At 72.8% G+C, this 20,269-nt stretch overlaps 5 protein-coding genes across 5 annotated transcripts; 3 read left to right on the top strand and 2 right to left on the bottom strand.

The window, feature by feature from the left end:
- Window positions 1–2,266: 2,266 nt before the first annotated feature.
- Window positions 2,267–2,752, top strand: AURANDRAFT_5918 (hypothetical protein; the record flags this gene model as incomplete). The annotated part of the gene is made up of 1 exon (XM_009039567.1): window positions 2,267–2,752. A coding segment is annotated over one exon (486 nt), but the record flags the coding sequence as incomplete, so codon positions are not given.
- Window positions 2,753–5,045: 2,293 nt separating this feature from the next.
- On the top strand, window positions 5,046–5,762 carry AURANDRAFT_4928 (hypothetical protein; the record flags this gene model as incomplete). Its single annotated transcript, XM_009039561.1, has 1 exon — window positions 5,046–5,762. A coding segment is annotated over one exon (717 nt), but the record flags the coding sequence as incomplete, so codon positions are not given.
- Window positions 5,763–11,865: 6,103 nt separating this feature from the next.
- Window positions 11,866–12,087, bottom strand: AURANDRAFT_27616 (hypothetical protein; the record flags this gene model as incomplete). The annotated part of the gene is made up of 1 exon (XM_009039700.1): window positions 11,866–12,087. The coding sequence occupies one exon, from the start codon at window positions 12,085–12,087 to the stop codon at window positions 11,866–11,868; it is 222 nt and encodes a 73-aa protein (XP_009037948.1).
- A 1,701-nt stretch (window positions 12,088–13,788) lies between these two features.
- On the top strand, window positions 13,789–15,678 carry AURANDRAFT_27868 (hypothetical protein; the record flags this gene model as incomplete). Its single annotated transcript, XM_009039736.1, has 1 exon — window positions 13,789–15,678. One exon carries the CDS (start codon window positions 13,789–13,791, stop codon window positions 15,676–15,678), a length of 1,890 nt encoding a protein of 629 aa, XP_009037984.1.
- Window positions 15,679–16,441: 763 nt separating this feature from the next.
- STP1 (hypothetical protein) lies at window positions 16,442–18,004 on the bottom strand (the record flags this gene model as incomplete). Its single annotated transcript, XM_009039699.1, has 1 exon — window positions 16,442–18,004. One exon carries the CDS (start codon window positions 18,002–18,004, stop codon window positions 16,442–16,444), a length of 1,563 nt encoding a protein of 520 aa, XP_009037947.1.
- Between the last annotated feature and the right edge of the window lie 2,265 nt (window positions 18,005–20,269).

Genomic DNA, 20,269 nt, shown 5'->3' with positions numbered 1-20,269 from the left:
GCCGCCGCGGCGCCGCGGAGCGACGCCTGGATCCGCTCTTTGGCCGCGCGCGCGGACGCGAGCTCCTCGGCGCCGGGCGCGCCGTGCACCCAGTCCGGGTGCTTGGGCCGCTTCTTCGGCCGCGGCACGCCGTGCAGCTCGGCGCCGGGCGGCGCCGCCGCGTGCTGCGCGTGCGCGCCCTGCTGCTGGAGGTGCGCCGCGAGGATGAGGCCGCTCGCGCTCGCGCCGAGGGCGATGATGCAGAGGAAGGCGTTCTGCATGTGCGACGGGCCGCTCTGCTTCGACGGCCGCGTCGCAGTCGACCGTCGCGCGATGCGCCGTGGCGGCGCGCGCCGCGACAGGCTGAAGAGGGAGTCCATCCCCCTGTAAAAAATAAAGCGAGCGCCGCGCCAAGCCCGAGTTGAGCCGGAGATGAGTGCAATGTTTGCTTCACGTGCCGATCGCTGTGAATGGGGCAGCATCTTATGGCCACCAGAACGATGGACAGTTTCGGCATGCACGTCGCGCTCGCGCTGCTGCTCTTCGCAGCCTCCGCGCAGGCGGGCTTCGACTGGGGCGCGGGCTGCGAGGGCGGCTCGGGCCAGCGCGCCGGCGGCGTCCCAAGCTAAGGCCTTCGCTTACTCGAGATCCATGTAGGTTCATCACGTCCATCGCCGCCGGCACGACCGTGGACGTCGGGTCCATCCCCGCGGGCAAGTGGACCGTCGTCGCCAAGGTCACGGCGAGCAGCGACGTCGACGTCCAGCTCTTCGACGCGGACGACACGACGACCTACGCCGAGGGCAAGGCCATCGTCGCGTGGGTCGAGGACCCGGCGACGGCCAACGGCGGCGCGCTCGGCGCCGAGGAGGGCGAGGCCGCGGCGACCTACGAGGGCATGCACATCACCTACAGCGGCTACGGCGGCGTCGGCGGGTCGCCGGGGAAGGAGTTCATCCGCATCGACGGCGAGGCGACGCGGACGCTCAACCTCAAGGCCTTTGCGTTCGAGGCCGGCGACGCGCTCGTCGAGTACAGCTGGGGCCGCACGCAGACGCCCTGCTGCATGGCCACGGCGGCCTGCGGCGGGTCGCTGACGCTGGCCGTCGAGGAGGGCGCGTCCGCGGACGTCGGCGAGATCCCCGTGGGCAAGAAGGACCTCCGGGTCACGCTCGTCGAGAGCGCGGGCGAGGACGTCGACGTCCAGCTCTACGACCTCGGCGACACGTCCAAGTGGCCCGGCGGCGCGGCCATCGTCGCCTACTGCGAGTCGGCGTCCGGCAACTGCGGCCCGCTCGGCAACAACGACGGCTCCGCGGAGACCGCGACGTACGGCGGCCTCGAGTACGCCTACAGCGGCTACATGGGCGTCGACGGCAACGCGGGCAACGAGTTCGTCCAGGTGAGCGGCGTGACGAACACCCAACTCTCCATGAAGGTCTTCGGCTACGCGGCCGGCACGGCCGCCGTGACCTACGAGTACTACGAGGTCGTGCCCGACGACGAGCAGACCGCCGTCGCGGCGCCGTCCGTCGACCTGCGGGTCGCGGCCAACGGCGAGGCCCTGCACACCGCGGCCTTTTCGGACGCGCCCGCGAACACGCTGATCGTCCGGCGATCCGCGACGTTCACCGTGCTGGTCGCGCGGTCGGGCCTGACGACGGCGGGCGTGGCCTTCGCCATGAGCGGCGCCGTCGACGCGGACGGCGACTACGCCGACTACGTCGATGAAGCCTACCCGGCGGCGGCCATGGAGCTGGAGACGGTGCTGCTCGTCGAGGGCATCGTCGAGCTGAAGGTGACGCTGAGCGCCGACGCGCCCGTCGGCGCCTACGGCGCGACGATCGCCGTCGAGGGCGCGTCGCTCGACTTCGACGTCGTCGTTTTAGCCAACCCCTACAGCTCCAAGGCGCCCGAGTACACGTCGTCGGCGAACCGCGCCGAGTACGTCGTCGGCGACGTCGGCCTCGTCTGGCAGGGCATGAGCGACGACAACGACGGCTTCACCTGGGACTACGCGTGGTCCCGGTGGGCGACGCTCGCCGTGTCCCTGGACGCGCTGCGGCGCCTGCCCGTGGCGTCGCGCGGCGACCTCGTGGCCGTGGCGCGGCACCTCACGTACGCGATCGGCGCGGACGTCTGCTACGGCAAGTGGGGCGCCGGGTCCTACACGTCCGGCCGGCCGAGCGGCGGCTACCGCTGCTCCGAGTCGACCCCCTGCTTCGAGCCGGGCCACTGGACGGGCACGGAGGCGCTCCTCGCGCTCCACCAGTCCCTCGGCAACGAGCCCGTGCAGTACTGCCAGTGCTTCGTCTACGCCGCGGTCGCGACGTCCCTGTCGCGCGCGCTCGGCGTCGCGGCGCGGCCCGTGACGAACTTCCAGAGCGCGCACGACGGCGAGAAGAACCGGGCCATCGAGAAGTTCTACGACATCGCGGGCGCCGCGTGGGAGCCCGTCACGGACGGCGCGCCGAGCCACGACAGCATCTGGTCCTTCCACGTCTGGACGGAGATGTACTTTGACCGGGCCGACGTCGACTGCGGCGCGCTGTCCCTGCGGAGCTCGTGCGCGAACGGCTGGCAGGCCGTCGACGCGACGCCGCAGGAGGAGAGCGCCGGCGGCGGCTTCCAGCCCCTCGAGGCGCTCTACCGCATGGGGCCCGCGTCCGTGGCCCTCGTGAAGCGCGGCTACGGCGGCGACTACGACAGCGAGTTCGTCGTCTCGGAGGTCAACGCGGACATCAACCTGTGGACGCGGTCTTCCAAAGAGGAGCCCTGGGCGCTCCACGAGAAGTACACCGTCGACCCCTTCGGCGACGAGTACAGCACGGTCGGTCTCCAGATGTCGACGAAGAAGCGCGGCGCCATCAGCGCGGACTGTTTGGAGGCCTACGCGGACGCGACGAAGAACTGCCTCGCGGACCTCGACGACGTGACCAAGTATTACAAGGAAGATGAGCCGTCGGGCGCCGGCGACTGCAACACGAAGGACGAGGATGGCTGCGTGCCCGCCTTCGCCCGCGACGGCGGCGGCCGGAGGCTCCGCCGCCGCCTCGACGACGCCGCGGACATCGCCTTCCCCCGCGGCCTCGGCGCGTCGCCGCGCGCGAGCGCGCCCCTCGTCAACGAGCCGGGCCACTACGAGAGCGCCTTCACCGTCGCGCTGCCCTTCACGAACCTCGCCGAGACCGACGCGACCGTCGCGTGCTCCTTCGTCGCCGAGGCGGTCGACTACCGCGGCGCGAACATGTCGGGCGTCCTCCTCGCCGACGTCCAGACCGTGGCCGTCGCCGGGGCCGCGAACGGCACCTGCGGCTTCACGGTGCCCCGCGAGGCCTACCGCGCGCACGCGCTCACGTACCTCGACCCCGAGGGCGAGACGGACGTCGCCGAGCACGCGTACGCGGTTCGGATCACCGCGACGGTGACCTCCGGCGCGACGCTCGCGTCCGCGTCCCTCTCGAAGCTCATCTGCACGCCGGCCGTCGCGTCGGCGACGTCGGGCGGCAGCGTCTGCACGGGCAACCGCGGCCGCTACCTCGCGGACCAGACGCTGGAAGACGAGGGCGGCGCGCTGCACCACTTAACGTCCGCCGGCGGCCTCGACTGCGGCGGCGCGTCGGGCGTCAACGACGGCGTCTGCGACGCCGCGAACAATTTCGACGGCTGCTGGGACGGCGGCGACTGCTGCGCGGAGTCGTGCTGGATGCGGAACGGCAACCTCTACGAGCTCTGCTTCGGCGACGACGACGACGGCCGCTGCCAAACGACGTCGGGGGGCAGCGCCTTCCGCTGGCAGCACTCCTGCGACCTCCTGGCGAGCGACGCGTGCCTCGACCCGTCGTTCGTCGACTACGTCGCGCCCGTGGAGTACGGCCACGCGGCGAGCCCCGTGGCCTTCGGCGGCGACGGCGGCGCGGACGACGACGGCTCGTCGGTCTGCGAGCCCCTCGTCGACGCGCTTGTGGCGCTCGGCGAGCCCCACGCGACCCAGCTCTGCGGCAACGCGTCCTTCGCGCGCGTCGCGCTCGACTGCGCCGACGCGTACAAGAACGCGACGGGCGCTTCGACCCTGCCTCGCTGCGCGCCGCGCACGGCGAGCGGCTGCCAGTGCGAGAGCCCCTGGACCAACGTCGACGCCGACGGCCTCGAGACGACGCACGCGGGCTGCGCGAACCCGTTCCTCGGCGAGGGCCAGGGCTACCACGCCAACGACTGGTGCGAGATCGTCGAAAACTCCTGCGACACGGAGGATCTCACGCCCGGCGACGCCGACTACTACTTCATCGACTCCGGCCGGTACTGGTGGGACGACTGCGGCACGGGCGCCGCGGACGCGGAGACGGGCGAGAAGGTCGCCGTCGAGGAGCTGTCGTGGACGGCGCTCGAGGCCGCCGCGACGACGCTCGAGCCCGAGGCCTGGGTCGTCATGGCCGCGACGGCGGCGCCGTCGACCGCCGAGGCGCCCGCGGCCCCGACGCCCGCGCCCGCGGCCTCCGCCGGGACGGCGTCCGCCGGCGACGACGACGACGACGACGAGGGGCCCTTCTACGCGTCCTGGCTCTTCTGGAGCGGCTTCGGCCTCGGCCTCCTCGTCGCGTCGCTCGCCGCGGGCCTCCTCGCCTTCTGCCTCTACCCCCACGACTCCAAGGAGAAGCGCGGCTCGGCGACGACGGTGCAGATGACGGAGAACCCCTTCGGCGCCCGCGCGGCCTGAGCGCCCCGCCGCCCCTTCGCCCGTTGCCGCCCGTGCGCCGCGCACGTCCGCCCGCCCACCTAATACGGCGCCAACGTTGCTCGGGTCCTCTCGGTGATTGACGTCAACGTGAAGCATCTTATGGCATCTAGCTCATTTGGCCACCTACGACGCCCGCAGCGCGCCACAGCCGCAGCGCTGTGCGCTCGTTGCGCTGCCGCCTGCGGCGCCGCCGCAGCGTGCGCGCGCAGCGCCGCGGCCCGCAGCCATGGCGCCGCTCGTCGTGTCCACGGTCTACGTGACGGAGGCCTGCGTGAAGGCGTCGCTGGCGTGCCTCGCCGCGACGCGCGGCGGCCGCCTGCTCTACCACTTCAAGGACGAGGCCTACGAGCGGAGCTCCTACTGCATCGGCGGCGCGCCCGAGGCCGTCGCCGAGAGCGTCGTCGCTCTGACGCGCGACGCGCTCGCGCGCGTCGACTTCCGCGACTTCCGGGGCAGCCACCCGACGCTGGGCGTCATGGACCACGTCGCCGTGAACTCGCTCGACGCGGCGACGATCGGCGTCGCGGCGGACGCCGCGCGGACCATCGCGCGCCGCCTCGGCGACGAGGCGCGACTGCCGACGCTGTTCTACGGCGCCGCGCGGCCCGACGGCCGCACGCTCGCGGCGACGCGGCGGCTGACGCCCTACTTCGAGACGACGGACCCGGCGGCCGTCGTCCGAATCGCCGCGCCCTTCGACGCCGGGCCGGCGACGGTCGACCCCGCCGTCGGCGTCGCGACGATCGGCGCCGTCGCGCACGTGCTCAACTTCAACGTCGTCCTCGCGACGGGCGACGCGGCCGTGGCGAAGCGCATCTCGAGCGCCGTGCGCACGCGCGGCGGCGGGCCCGACGCGCTCCCGCACGTCGAGGCCCTCGCGCTCGCGCACGACGGGCAGTACGAGGTCGCCTGCAACCTCACGGACGTCGAGGTCACGCCGCCGGCGGCCGTCCTCGAGCGCATCTCCCGCGCGGCCGCGGCCGCGGGCGTCGCCGTGGACCGCAGCTACCACATCGGCCTCACGCGCGCGGAGATCGCCGCGAAGCTCGCGGAGTAACCGAAAAATCGTTAGCCGAGCGCCTCGAGCGCGGCCTGGACCGCGCCGCCGACGGAGCCCCAGCGCGCGCGGACCACGGGCAGGAGCTGGGCGGCGACGGCGACGGGCAGCGCCACGGCGGCGACGAAGGCGGCGGCGACGCCGGCGAGCGCGACGTCCGTCGGCGCCGACGGCGCGTCCGGGCTCACGGACGGCGGCTTCGGCCGTCGCGCGGCCGGCGGCCAGGACACGCCCGCGGCCGTCGGCCGCGCCGCGCCGGGCGGCGGGCAGGGGCGGCACGCGAGGCGCTCCGGCGGCGCGCCGACGCGCTGCTTGATGCCGCAGTTGCACGTGCCCGTGATGAGGAAGTAGAGCTTGTGCAAGGGCCGCTCGTGCACGTCCTCCGGGGTTGACATCTTGGCGACCTTCGCGCGCGGCGTGCGGCGGTCCCAGGCGCGCGAGAGAGACGTCGGCACGGCGCGGTCCCCGGCGCGCGAGACAGACAGAGTCGGCGCGGCGTGCGAGCCACCAGATAGCCACCTCGTTTCGCTCTCGAGTGCACCGTGACGGCAATGTTGGCGCCACCTTCGCCTGGATCCGCTTAGAGCTGCCCCGGCTCGCGCGTCGCGTCGATGGCCGCGAGCTCGATGCGGAAGGGCCCCTCGAGGTCGTCGGCGACGGCGATGGAGAGGGAGCCGAAGCGCGCGATGTCGAGGATCCGCGGCTGGTCGAGGTTCCGGCCGCCGCGCGTCGCCGCGAACGACGTGAAGGGCAGCTCGAAGTCGCGCCAGCCGCGCGCGCCGTCGTCGGTCAAAAAGCCCTGGTACGCGAGGTTCGGCGCCAGGGGCACGCTGTTCCGCAGCGACAGCCTGCGCGCGGTCGGCGGTCGGCGGGCGCGGCGCGCGGCGGTCCGGGACGCGGGGCGCGACGCGTAGAGGCGGCCGTCGCTGTTCGCGCGGAGCACGAGGCTCTCGTAGTCCTCGCAGTCCTCGACGTCGCCGTCGACGCGCTTGAGGTTCAGCATCGCGAAGCCGAAGCGGCCCGTCTCGCCGTCGTCGCCGCCGGCGACGCCGACGTCGCTCGGCCGCTTGTCGATGAAGCCCTCGAAGACGGCGCAGACCGGCGACCCGGACGCGCCGGGATTGCCCACGCGGAACGTCGCGCGGCTCCGGCCGCCCCACTCGCGGTCCGTGTGCACCGTCGCCGCGTAGGCGCCGCCAAACGCACCGTCGAAGCGCGCGATGGAACGGACGGCCGGCAGTTCGTCGGGCATACCGTTGAACAGCGACGCCGCCTTGCGCAGCGACGCGCCCACGCGCGCGAGCATGTCTGAGTGTGTGCTGTGTGCTGTGTGGGTCGCTTGTCGCGCAGAACTCGGTTCAATCGGCATCGTGCAGGAAATGTGCAGTTTCAACAAATTTTTAAAGCGACGACGACGCATCTCGAGCAGGCTGCCCGACGCTTTCGGCTGTCGCGCCTTGGAACGACCGCCATTGCATCGGACCACACACGAGCAGCATGCCAGCCTCTGCCCATCTCCAGCCCCACACGGCGGCCGTCTTCGTGGACTGCGTCGGGTCGGGCCTCATGCTGTCGACGAACATCTTCATGGTCGTCGCCCTCCTCAAGCTCGCCCACGCGCGCGCGGGCTGCGACGGCGATGATGACTGCCGGGGCACGATCTTCGGCGGCTTCCGGCCCAGCGCCTGGATCACCATGATCCAGATGCTCGGCCAGCTCGGCGCGGCGCTCGCGATGCCTCTCATGGGCGCGACGACGGACTACACGACGTGGACGCGCGAGGCGGGCTACCGGACGGCCTGGGCCATGTGCGCCATCACGGCGTTGCAGGGCCTGCTCCTCCCGCGGCTCCTGGTCGTGTCCCTGCTCCAGGCCGCGTCGCTCGCGAGACCGCCGCGTCTTCGCGACGATCGCAAAGACGCGCGCGCGCCGCGCTCTTTAGGCGAGCTACATCGCGCACCAGGTGATCTTCCTCTCCTACGTGCCCGGGCTCTCCCGCGGCGACGACGGTCTGGACGTCGCCGATGAGCGGCACCGGGTCAACTCGCAGTTCGTCGCGCGGACGTTCTCCGCGCAGATCGCCGCCATCGTCGTGGTCGTCGTCGTCAAGGCCGGCGCTGGCCTCGGCGTCGTCGACGCGTCGCGCTGCTCCCAATGTATCGCGGGCGCGGGCATGGCCGCCGCCTACCTGCGATGCTGGCACGGCTGCGGCGGCGCCGCGCGGTTCCCGGACGTGCCCGCGCGGAAGCGGACGGCGAGGCCCCTCTGGAGCCAGGGCCTCGCGGACGTGCTGTCGTCCTACGCGCTCCTCCGCCGCGACCACCCCGCCGCGGGCCGCTTCCTCGCGGGCTACGCGGCGCCTCCGCCGCGTCGAGATCGTTCGACGAGCGATCCCGACGTCGAACTTTCGCGGCGCGCAGGTGTCGAACGCGGGCATGATGTCGCTGCCCGTGCTGACCATCGTGTTCATGAACGACCACCTGAAGATGGAGGCCTCCGCGGCCTACGCCGTCTTCGGGACCGCGCTCGTCCTCGCGATCCCGTCGGCGCTCGTCGCGAAGCGCGCGATGGACCGCCACGGCGCGCGGCGGACCTTCTTCGCCACGGTGGCCGCGACGGGGCTCGTGGAGCTCTCGGCGCCGCTCGTCCTCTGCGGGCCGTCCTGCGCCCGGGGCATCTACGTCTACGGCTGCGCGGCGGGCGTGAGCCTCGGCTTCTACTTCTCGTCGAACACGGCCGTCTTCGCCTGCCTCGTGCCGCCGGGCTCCGACGCCCAGTTCATGAGCCTCTACTACTTCGCGGGCACGGTGATCACCTGGGCGCCGCCGGCGGTCTACGCGCTCGCCCACCAGCTCTCGCGCGACACGGCCGCGGCCCTCGTCGTCGTCGGCGGCTTCCTCCTCGCGTCGCTGCCGGCCTTCGCCAACATGGGCGACGGGGCCGCGCGCGCGCCGGAGGACAAGCTCGCCGCCGCGGAGCTCACCTCCCCCGTCGTCGAGGACCTCGACCCGGCCGAGTGCGCGCTCCAGATCGCGGCGTAATGTTGAAGTCTGCGCGCGCGCCTCAAGAAATACGAATTCTTTTGTTGGGCTGCCCGCAGCCAAGAACGACCACCAAAGGCGACTTCCGCGAGCAGAGCATGGCGCGCAAGAAGAACAGGGGCAAGAAGGCGAGTTCCGCGGCGCCGGCGAAGAAGGCTGCGGCGCCGGAGGTCGAGGAGAAGGCGCCGCCGGCGCCCGAGAACGAGGTCCCGCGAGGTGGTGATGAGGCCTTCACCGAGGCTTTGGACGAGCACGCCTGCGAACTGGCCATCCAAACCCACAACACCAAGAAGGCCGCGGCGGCGCCGCCGCAGACGGCGGACGCGGAGCGGAACCGCGAGGTGGCCGCGGCGAACGCGAAGGTTGTCGCCGCGGAGCGCGCGGCCGCGGCCGAGCGGGAGCGCCGGGACGCGGCGGCGGCGGCGCTCGCCGAGGCGGAGGCGGCGCGCGCGGCCGAGCGGGAGCGCCAGGACGCGGCGGCGGCGGCGCTCGCCGTGGCGGAGGCGGAGCGCCAGCGCCTCGAGGACGCCGCGGCGAAGGCGCGCGAGTCGCGGGAGCTCGTCGCGCGGCTCGAGGCCGAGGCCCGCCTCGCGGCCGCGGGCCACGAGGAGAGCAAGGGCGCGGAGGCCGAGGCCGCGGCCGAGGCCGTGGCGGGCCTCGAGCGGCGCGCGGCCGCGCGGGCCGCGCGCGGCGCGCCGCCGCCGCCGCCGCCCGACGCGCCCATCGAGCGGCCCTGCGCCTTCCCCGAGGCGCTGATCCGGGCCGGGCCGAACCTGTCGTCGCCCGCCGTCGGGTCCGCGGCGAAGGGCGACGCGCTCGTCGTCGACGCGCCGAACGCCCCGGGCTCCTGGGCCGTCTGCGCCGAGACGGGCGCGCTCGTCGTCCGCGTGTCGAAGCCCGCCGCGGGCTACGTCGTCGCGGCGGCGCTGCCCTACGTCGACGCCGCGGCGGCCGCGGCCGCGGCCGCGGAACTCGAAGACGCGGACCTCGACTTCCACGAGAAGCGCGACCGCCGCGAGGCGCGCGAACACGCGGCGTCCGCGGCGAAGCAGAAGGCGGCGACGATCCTGTCGCGCCTGCGGACGCGGGCCTGGAACCTGGAGAAGAAGCGGCCGTCGGGCCTCGGGCCCCGCAACGCGCCCGAGTTCGACTTCGACGAGTGGAGCAAGTTCATGCCCAAGGGCGACGTGGCCTTCGTGCGCGCGCCGGTTTCGCCGCCGCGGTGCCTCGCGTCCAAGGACCCCGACGCCATCACGGTCTCCGTCGTCGTCGCGTCGACGGCCGCGCAGCGCCGCGCGCACGACCTCCTCTACGACTGCTTCAACGCCCAGACCTACGACCGCCTCGAGCTCGTCGTCTTCGACGAGGGCGGCGCGCCGTCGCCGACCTTCGCCGCGCTCGACGACCCCCGCGTGACCTACGTCCACGCCGCGGCCGCGGGCCTCGACGCGGGCGGAAAGCGCACGGCGCTCCAGCGCCTCGCGCGCGGCGACGTCCTCGCCGTCTTCGAGCCGGGCTGCCTCTACGCGCCGACCTACGTCGCCGCGGCCCTCCCCCACCTCCTGTCCAGCGGCCTCGCGGCGGTCCAGCTCCGCCGCGCGTTCGCGATCGACGGCGACGGCGCGATCACCGCCGCGCGGTGCTCGCCGTCGTCGCCCGCCGGGTTGCTCTACTGGAAGCCCGCGCACGAGAGCGCGGCGGACGCCTGGGTCGACGGGCACGCCGACGGCTTCCTCGAGACCAAGGTCGTCCACGGCGTCAACGACGACTTCGGCGTCTTCGCGCGCGGGCCCCGGACCGCGGCGCCCGCGGACGACGGCGCGCCCCGGGGCGCCGAGCTCGCCGTCGACGACGTCCCCAACGCCGCCATGCGGGCCCTCGTCCGCAAGTACCGCTCGGGCGTCCTCGGGAAGGGCATGTACCAGCAGTGACGAGCGACCGAGGCGTAGGGGGGCATGTTAGAGAAGGAGAAGTGCCTCGCATCGAAGAAGTAGCCCCCACGACGCGTCGCGTAACAAGGTGTTAGACGTCGTAGCCGTGGGACCGCGCGAGCGCCGTCGCGCGCGCCCAGACGAAGGGGCTGACGGCCTCGATGTCGGCCCAGGTGACGTTCGCCAGGTCCGGCGCGAGGTCGTGGTGGTTCGCGTCCGTCTTCGGCGGCCGGCCCCGGCCGCGCGCGGCCTGGCGCGGCGCGCCGAGCCTCGCGCGCGCGGCGACGTCCGCGACCGAAAAGTCCTCGACGCGGATCTGCGCGTCGGCGTAGGCCGCGACCCAGTCGTTCCAGAAGACGTAGTGGAAGAGCGCGACGCGCAGCCGCTTCGCCGCGGGCCAGCCGTCCTTGTTGTCGCGGTCCGCGCGCCACGCCGCCAATTCCGCCTCCGGCGGGAACGACGGCGCGTAGCGCAGCGCGTCGCGGAAGAGGTGCGGGTTCGAGTAGGCGAGGGGCGCGTACATCATGCCCACGCGGTTCGCGCGCGAGAGCACGGTCTTGAGCGGGTGCCGCGTCTGGTGGAGCACGAGGCCGAAGCGCGCCGTCGCGTCGGGGCCGCGGAACGCGGCGCCCACGGGGCCCCGGCTGAAGTTCGGCAGCTCGTAGCCCGACGTGTTGAACGTCGGCTTGTCGAGGTGGCCCGTCTCGCGGATGGCGAGGGCCCAGGACGCCGCGCCGTCGCGGCCGACGGCCTCGTTGTCGTGGCTGAAGTCGTAGCCCGCCGCGCGGAGCGCGTCGCGCGCGAACTGCGTGCCCACGCGGCCCGTGCCCGTGACGAGCACGGCGTGCGCCGGCGGGCCCCGGTCGCCGCAGCGCGGCGCGTGCTTGTAGGTCCGCCGGAGCAGCGCGCACGGCGGCGGCGGTCGCGGGGCCGGCGCGCGCGGCGGCTCCGGCGGCGGCGGCGGCGGCGGCGGCGGGGCGGCCGGCGGCGGCCGCGGCGGCGCGGGCACGGAAACCGACGCCGGCGGCGGCGCGGCGAGCGGCGCCGCGGCCCGGAGCCGCGCGACGCCGAGCACCGCGGCGACGAGCACGCACGCCGCGAAGCGCTCCGACCGCCGCATCAGTTGTAGTAGAGCTCGAGGCCCATGCCGTCGTGGATCTCGTAGTCCTCGAGCGTGATGTGGTCCTTGAAGATCGTGTACCACTTCTGGATGCGGATCTTCTCCGGGCGCGTGCCGCTCTGCGCCGCGACGAGCTTCTTCAGGTCGCCGATCGTGTCGTCCTCGTTACACTTGACGCGGATTTTCTTGCCGAGGCGGTCGTTGCAGATGACCTCGATCATCGTGCGCGCATGTAGTCGGGGCGGGCTTTACACGGGGTGCGTGCACGCGGGCGGTGCGCGCAGGCGGTCGTCGCGTCGATGGCGATTGCGATTGTTGAACTCGGCACCTTGCTAAGCCGGGCTTTGCTCCGGCGACGGCGTCCGATGGCCGACGCACCCCCCGTCTAAACTACCGGGGATTGGTGTGCGGCCAGGGACGCCCGGTGGCTATACGTGACAAAAACAAGCGCTCGGATTGGGACGAATGGCTAGCCGTTTCGCTGGCTTGAGTACCAAACACGTACGCGCGGGCCGGGGACGGAGACCTCCGAGGCCGCGCTTCCGACGCACGGCAGCCCGTTCTGGTGGTCGGAGTGGCCTTCCATGACCCCTAGGCGTAAGCCTGACCGTCGGTGCCCTCATCGGAGGTGGTTCTGGCGTCGACCAAATTCCACCGCGCGGGCCTCGTCCCCGCGGGGCTGCCGCGGCGTACAAGTCCGTGGTGGCGGTGCGCGCCACCATCGATGGCGTTGGATACGCCCCTTGGTTTTGGGCGCGACGTGGGTGTGACGGCTGGGGAACGCCATTTCCCTGTAGTAAGATGTACCACCCTGCCGCGCACGCCGGGGCGCGGCCGGCGCCACTGGCGGAGCAAAGCCCGGCTTCCTTGCTGCTACAATTGGCATCGCAATAAACAGCAGCCCAGGCGCATGGAGGCGGCGAAGGACGACCAGATCTTTCTCGAAGAGTTGAAGCGATGGTACGCCCGCGGGGACCGCGACGTCAGTGCTGTCGGCCCCGTGGACCTCGATAGAGTACTGACAGGTACCCCGCTTGGTCTCGCTGCGAGACGGGGCTGGTGTTCCGCCATCGACTGGCTTGTGAAAAAGGGCGCGGACGTAAACAAGGGTGATCCCATACACATGACTACGCCACTACACTTAGCTGTCGCTAGGAATCGATTCGCTGCAGCTCGACGCCTGCTCGACGCGGGCGCGGACGTCAACCCACCCCACCAATTACAGAAGACTCCTCTCAACTTCGCCGCTGATCTCGGAGACTTCCGAATGTGCAGGCTGCTCCTTAGCCGCGGCGCCGACAGCGGGATCTGTGATAGGTCTGGACGTCAACCGGAGGAAACGGCGCGTCGTCGCGTTCGAGCTGCTCGCGACGGAGAATTCAAGCGGAGCCATTGGAAAAATGAGACGCAAATCGCAGAACAAGTGCACGTCCTCCTCGTCGCCGTGCGCGAGGCGGGTGGCTGGCAGGCGTACCTCGACGCGCCGCGCCGGGAGCTCCTCGCCTTCCGCCGGCAGCTCCCCGGGCTCCGCCAACGCGCGAACACACCCACAGTCCTCGAGCGGCTCTTCCTCGCCTTCCGCCGGCAGCTCCCCGGGCCCCGCCGACGCGCGAACGCGCCCACGGTCCTCGAGCGGCTCTTCCTCGAGGTCCCCGAGGACGTCTTCACGCACACGCTGCGGTTCTGGCGCACGGACCGGGACGCGTAAGCTTAGCACGTATCGCACGCGACGCGACAGGCTGCCTTGGCCTGCGCTCGTTCTTCTTCTTGTACCGCCCCTCTGCTTTCTCTGCGACCCACGCGCGCTCTTTTACCCCTACAGGCAGCCCTCGGCGAGCTTAACCGCGAGCCGTCTTCGGAGGCAACTTGAACCCAAGGTGAAGTAGCAGTGCCTATCGAACGGCCTGCCATTCTTTCGCGCAATGGCGCTGCTGGTTGCTGTTGCGCTGTGCGCGTCTCTCGCGCGCTCGTTCACGCTTCCGAGGCCGCCGACGACGCGCGCGACGTCCCGACTTCGATCCTCAAACGATGTCCTGGTCCTAAACACCGACCGCGACGTGCTCCTCTTCGACACGACGCTGCGCGACGGCACGCAGGGCGAATCCATCTCGTGCTCGGTGGAGGACAAGCTGAAGATCGCCGCGCGGCTCGCGGAGTTCGGCATGGATTTCATCGAGTGCGGCTGGCCCGGCTCGAACCCGAAGGACGCCGAGTTCTTCCGGCGCGCGGCGACGGAGCTCGACGCGAACGCGCGGGACCGGCTCGTCGCCTTCGGGTCGACGCGGTCGAAGCGGTCCGCGACGGCCGCCGAGGACGCGCAGCTGCGGGCGCTCGTCGCGTCCGGCGTCGGCACGGCGTGCATCGTCTGCAAGGCGTCGTCCTGGCAGACGACGGAGATCCTGGGAGCGACGCGGGCGTCGAACCTCGACATGATCTCGAGCTCCGTCGCGTTCCTCGTGGACGAGGGCCTGCGGGTCCACGTGGACCTCGAGCACTTCTACGACGGCTTCCTCGGGGGCCGCGCGGCGCCCGCGGATCCCGCGTACTCGCTCGCGTGCGCCGAGGCCGCGGCGGCCGCGGGCGCGGAGTGCGTCGTGCTCTGCGACACGAACGGCGGCACCCTGCCCTGGGACGTCGAGGCCGCGACGGCGGCGGCCGTCGCGGCCGCGCCCGGCTGCCGCGTCGGCGTCCACGTCCACGACGACGGCGGCCTCGCCGTCGCGAACTCGCTCGCGGCCGTCCGCGCGGGCGCGTCGGTCGTCCAGGGCACGGTCAACGGCGTCGGCGAGCGCACGGGCAACGCGAATCTCGTGACCATCGCCGCGACGCTCGCGCTCAAGGGCGAGGCGCTTTTGGGCTCCGCTCCTTCCCTCGCGTTCGCGAAGAACCTGCCCGCTTTGGCGGACACGAGCCGCTTCGTCGACGAGGCGCTGAACCTCGCGCCGAACCCCGCGCGGCCCTACGTCGGCGCGAGCGCCTTCGCGCACAAGGGCGGCCTCCACGTCTCCGCGGTCGCCAAGGACGCCGCGGCCTACGAGCACGTCGACCCGGCGGCCGTCGGCAACGCGCAGCGCGTGCTCGTGTCCGAGCTCAGCGGCCGCGCGAACATCTGGTCGTCGCTGCAGAAGGCGGGGCTCGTCGACGACGGCTCCGAGGCGCTCGGCGAGGAGGTGTGGAAGGAGCGCGCGGCGGCGATCCTGCGCCGCGTCAAGGCGCTCGAGAATCTGGGCTACTCCTTCGAGGGCGCGGAAGCTTCCGTGCACCTCATGCTCCTCCACGCGAGCCCGGGCTACTGCGTGCCCTTCTCCGTGCTCGACTACTCGGTGACGACGTCGGACGTCGACCTCGACAGCGCCGCGCGGAACGCGGGCCAACCGCTCCGGGACGGCGGCGCGACGGCGCGCGCGACCGTCAAGGTCCGCGTCGCCGGCGACGACGCCGCGCTCGACGTCGCCGAGGGCACGGGGCCCGTCGACGCGCTCGAGAAGGCGCTCAAGCGCGCGCTCGCGCCGACGTACCCGACCGTGGGGGAGGTCGAGCTCGTCGACTACAAGGTCCGCATCCTCGACCCCCAGTCGAAGACGTCCGCCGCGACGCGCGTCGAGATTTCGTTCCGCGACGGCCGCTCCGGCGCGACCTGGACGACCGTCGCCGTGGACCGCAACATCATCTCCGCGTCCGCGAACGCGCTCGTCGACGGCTTCGAGTTCGCCGTCATCGAGCACGCGGAGCTCTGCAACCTCTGCGAGCTCGACTACGACGACGACGGGCCGCTGACGCTCGAAGCCCCGGCGCGCGTCGCGAGCCGGTAAAAGCATCGGAAAGGAGCCCGCTTACGACGATCGGCCGTCGCGGCGGAGCTTGTAGCCCCGGGACATCTCGCGCGTGACGACGGCGGCGAACTGGGCGAAGGTCACGCGGACGGCGGTCTCGCCCGCGAACATGGCGACGAGCGCGTCGGCCTCCTCGGGCGCGAGGTAGACGGAGAACGCGCGGCGGAAGACGATGCCGAAGTCGTCCGCGGTCACGTGGCCCGTGTTGCGGTTGTCGAACTTCTTGAAGGCGCGGCGCAGGTCGATCCACTGCGTCGCGCAGCCCTCGACGATGAGGTCGAGGAACTCGAGCGTCGTCGGCCGCGCGGGCACGGCCTCGGACGGCGTCCGCCGCGGCAGCGACGTGAGCTGGCTGTAGTCGCCGCCGGCGTAGTAGTCCAGGAGCTTCTCGTGGGCGTGCGCGTCGACGGCCTCGACGGCCTCGATGCCCTCCGTCGCGTAGTCGCCGCAGCACAGGCTCGTCTGGCTGCCCGAGATGCCGAGGCTCGTCCTGCTCCCGCTCTGTCTTAGCAGGGACCCGTTGAAGACGCGCTTCGCGTGGTCCTCCTTCCTCCGCCGATCGTCGGCGCGGCCCGTCATGAAGCCGCCCTCGACGTCGTTGAGGCCCAGCGCGCGCCGCTCCCGGCCCCAGGGGACGATCATGCTCTGCGTGTAAATCGGCGTTATTTTCATATTGAAGCTCGGATGAAGTTTATTCGCCGCGCGCGCGAACGCCGTGCGGAGGAGTGCTACCGTTACCGTATTACGCGCCGAAGATGGTCTCCGCGAGGTTCTCGGCGGACCGGTGGTGGGCGCCGCGGCGCAGCATGAGGCTGTCGAAGCTCGGGCTGCGCGTCCCCCCGCTCCGCCACGCGGGCGCGTCCGCGCGGCGCGGCCACCGGAGGCCGCGGTCGAGGCCCGCCGTCGGCGACGCCCAGAGCGCCGACGCCGCGCGGTGCTTGAGCCCGTGCTTCCGCCGCCGGCTCAGCTTGAACCACTCGACCGTGTACACCAGGCTCGCGAGGGCCGTGATGGCCATGCCCAGCGCGTCCCACGCGTCCTGCGGCGGCTCGCCGGCGATCGCCGACGCGACGACGGCGTGGTACGCGGCCAGCGCCGTCGATTTGAAGGCGCCGGCGATGAGCGTCGTCAGCGCGCTGTTGTGGAGCACGCAGAGGTAGACGGCGACCTCGTGCACGGGGCCCGCGACGGCCACGAGCAGGCCGAAGCGCGACACGAACGCGGCGTCGGACCACGCGTCGAGCCGCCGCGCGCGCGCGAGCGCGCCGTAGTCGAGGACGACGCCGAGGAGCGCGACGGCCGGCAGGCAGAGCGCCGTCGTCCGCGCCAGCAGCGCGCCCGCGAAGCCGTGGGGCCCCGCGGCGGCGAGGCCCGCGGCCGGGTTCCGAGAAGGCGCGGGCCGCCCGTCGCCCGATCGCAGCGTCGCCTCGCCCTTGGCGTCGAAGAGCAGGCCGACGGCGTCCTCCTCCGGCCCCGCGTCGCTCTCGTCGGCGTCGTCCCGCGCGTCGTCGAGCACGCGCTTGAGGTAGACGACGCGGCCGGCGACGACGACGGCGGACGCGACGGCCGCGACGCAGCCCTGGGCGGAAAACGCGTCGAAGAACGCCGCGCCGGAGCTCGGCCGCTCGAGCTTCGTCGCCCGCTTGCCCGAGACGCGGTGGCGGAGCAGCGACGTGCCGTTGCGGGGCACGCGCCGGTCGAGGGTCGCGGCGCCGTCGCCCCGGAGCGCCTGCGCGACGGCCGCGGCGCCGCCGAGCGCCTCGGACGGCACCGCGGCGACGGCCGCCGTCGCCTCCGCGGCCTTGCCCCGCCCGAAGAAGAGGCCCAGCATGGGGCCGGAGACCATGGCCCAGGCCGCGGCCGCGACGGGGCCGTTGAAGTCCGCCTGGCCGCACCAGAGCTCGAGGTGGAGCGCGAGCGGGATGCTCAGGCGCCGGAACGCCGCGAACGCGTCGAGGCCCAGCGCGCGGCTCGCGACGTGGCCCAGGGCGACGTCGCCGAGGAAGAGGAGGGCCAGGGGCGGCGCCGCGGACCGCGCCGCCGCGGACCGGTCCGCGCCCCTCGTCTGCTTGTAAGCGCCCGTCGCGCGCCACCCCGCGTAGGCCGCGGCCGCGAGCGCGAGGGTCGCCGACAGCTGCAGGAAGAGCAGCAGCGACGTCGACGGGAAGCGGTAGAGGTCCAGGATCTCCTTGTTCAGGAACACGACGCTCAGCGACGCCAGACCGTAGAAGACGGCGCTCAACCCGGGGAGCAGCGCCTGGCTCGACAGCGCGTCGCTCGCCGCGGCCGCGAGCGCCGCGCGCATCGGTGCGTTTCTTGCGCCGCGGAGCGCTACGGCGCGCCGAGCGCCTCGGCGCGACCGACCGTCGGACGCCGGGAGCGGGTGGGAATGCGCAACTCGAGCGGCGTCTGCGTCTGCCGCCCGGCCGCGCAGAGTGATGCAAGGACTTCGATGACCACTGCAGTGCACTGCTCCGAGCCGGAGTTTGCCTCTTCTCGAAACCGCCGAGTTTAGCAGAGCGCAATGTTGTAACACGCAGCAGCCCAACGATCGACCATGGCCCTCGCCGGCTACGAGGACCCGTGGGTGCACATGCAGGGCCTGAGCCGGAGCAGCATGAAGGACATGAACGCCGACGGCCACGACGACGGCGACCCGGACCACCGGGAGAACGAGCGCGTGCGGCGCGACAGCGGGAGCTCGCACGGGTCCTTCGAGCCGCGGCGCGGGCGCACGCTGATGACGACGGACTACCCGCCGCACGGGCGGTCCAAGCCGACGTTCTGCGCCCACGCGGGCCACCGCGACAGCGCGCTCGCGTCCATCTCGCGCGACGAGTTCGAGCACGCGCTCGGCGACGGCCCCAAGCCGCCGGCCGCGGCGCCCGTCGACGCGGCGACGGGCCGCGCGTCGCTGACCCAGTTCCAGGAGCTGGGCCTCACGCGGCCGCCGGCCGCGGACGGCGCGGAGGAGGACGAGGAGAGCGACGCCGACGAGGAGGACTACGACGCGTTCGACGCCGACGGCGCGCTCGCGGACGACGACGAGTTCGACGACGAGTTCGACGACGACGACGAGTTCGACGACCTGGACGACGTGGAGGAGGGGGACGAGGAGGACGCGACCGACGACGAGGCGAGCGACGAGGACGACATCGAGGAGGACGTCAAGGACGCCGCGAGCCGCGCGGGCGTCGGAGCGCGCGCGTACGAGGCCGCGGCGCGCTTCGGCTTCGCGCCGCGGCCCTGGGAGGCCGGCGACGCGCCGCCGCGGACCGTGAAGAAGAAGCGGAGCAAGAAGAAGAGCAACTCGGCGACGGTCCGCGGCCCCTCCGCGACGAGCCGCAAGCTCCACACGTCGCGGAAGAAGGCCAAAGTCGGCAAAGTGTCGACCAAGGGCGAGGTCTCCATGCGGCTCCAGGGCCTAACCCACAAGAAGCCCATCCAGAAGCGGTTCAGCTCCCTCGAGAAGCGCCACATCGACAGCCGCCAGCACCACGCGAGGGCCTTCGTGGACCGGCGGACGCTCGGCCAGAAAATCGTCGACGCGGAGCGCGCGAAGCGGGACCGCATCAAGAAGGAGCGGGCCAAGGAGGAGCGCATCTCGGCGGAGAAGGCCGAGGCGGAGAAGGCCGTCGTCGACGCGGACCCGAACCGGCCCTTCGACCCGACGAAGCCCGAGGGCCGGAGCGGCACGCCGGGCCTCCGGGACCTCTACGTCGCCGCCGCGGAGAAGGAGGAGGCCAAGGCCATCGCGGCGCTCGAGGTGCGCTGCGAGGAGCTGCTGGAGCGGCAGCGGAAAGAGGAGGCGCGCGTCGTCGGCCTCCTCGGGTCGCCCGCGAAGGTCGAGACGCCGGCGGCGGCGCCGGCCGCGCCGCCGCCGCCGGACGACGACGACCGGTCCGTCGCCAGCCGCTCGCCCCTCGCGCTGCTCCGGCGCGCGCGGCCGGCGCCGCCGGACGACGACGACCGGTCCGTCGCCAGCCGCTCGCCCCTCGCGCTGCTCCGGCGCACTGCGGCCGCGGCCCGGGCCTTCGAGGGCACCGCGAAGAAGGCGCGCAAGCCCTTCGCGCTCGGGAAGGCGGCGCTGTTGCGGGCCGCGGCCGCGGACCGCAAGGCGGACGCGTCGCAGTGGACCACGACGGCGCACCGCCGCGCGGCCATCGACGCCCAGGGCCCCCTCGAGGAGGACCCCTTCCACATCGCCGACGTGCGCCGCAGGGCCGAGAGCGACGAGAAGAGGCGCGCGGCCGCCGTCGAGGAGCGGCGCGCGCACGAGCTCGCCGTCGCCAAGCACAAGTCGAAGATGAAGAAAGCGGCCAAGGCCAAGGCCGTCGCGCCCCAGCCCGAGGGCGCCAAGCTGAAGAAGACGCTCGGCGCCGGGGCCGCGTGGAAGAAGCTCGCCTTCGCGACGCACATCGTCGGCGCGGCCGCGGTTCGAGGACAAGGACAGCGACAGCGACGAGACGCGGAACACGCGCGCGTCGAAGGCGCGCGCGTCGGGCTCCGGCGGCGACGGCGCCGCGCCGTCGCCCCAGCCGTCGGCCGGCGACGCCGCGGCCGCGGCGCC

This window comes from Aureococcus anophagefferens, assembly GCF_000186865.1.
Source record: "Aureococcus anophagefferens unplaced genomic scaffold AURANscaffold_12, whole genome shotgun sequence".
NCBI lineage: Eukaryota > Pelagophyceae > Pelagomonadales > Pelagomonadaceae > Aureococcus > Aureococcus anophagefferens.
The sequence above is the reverse complement of the archived record's forward strand: the minus strand, read 5'-3'. Positions and strand labels throughout refer to the sequence as shown.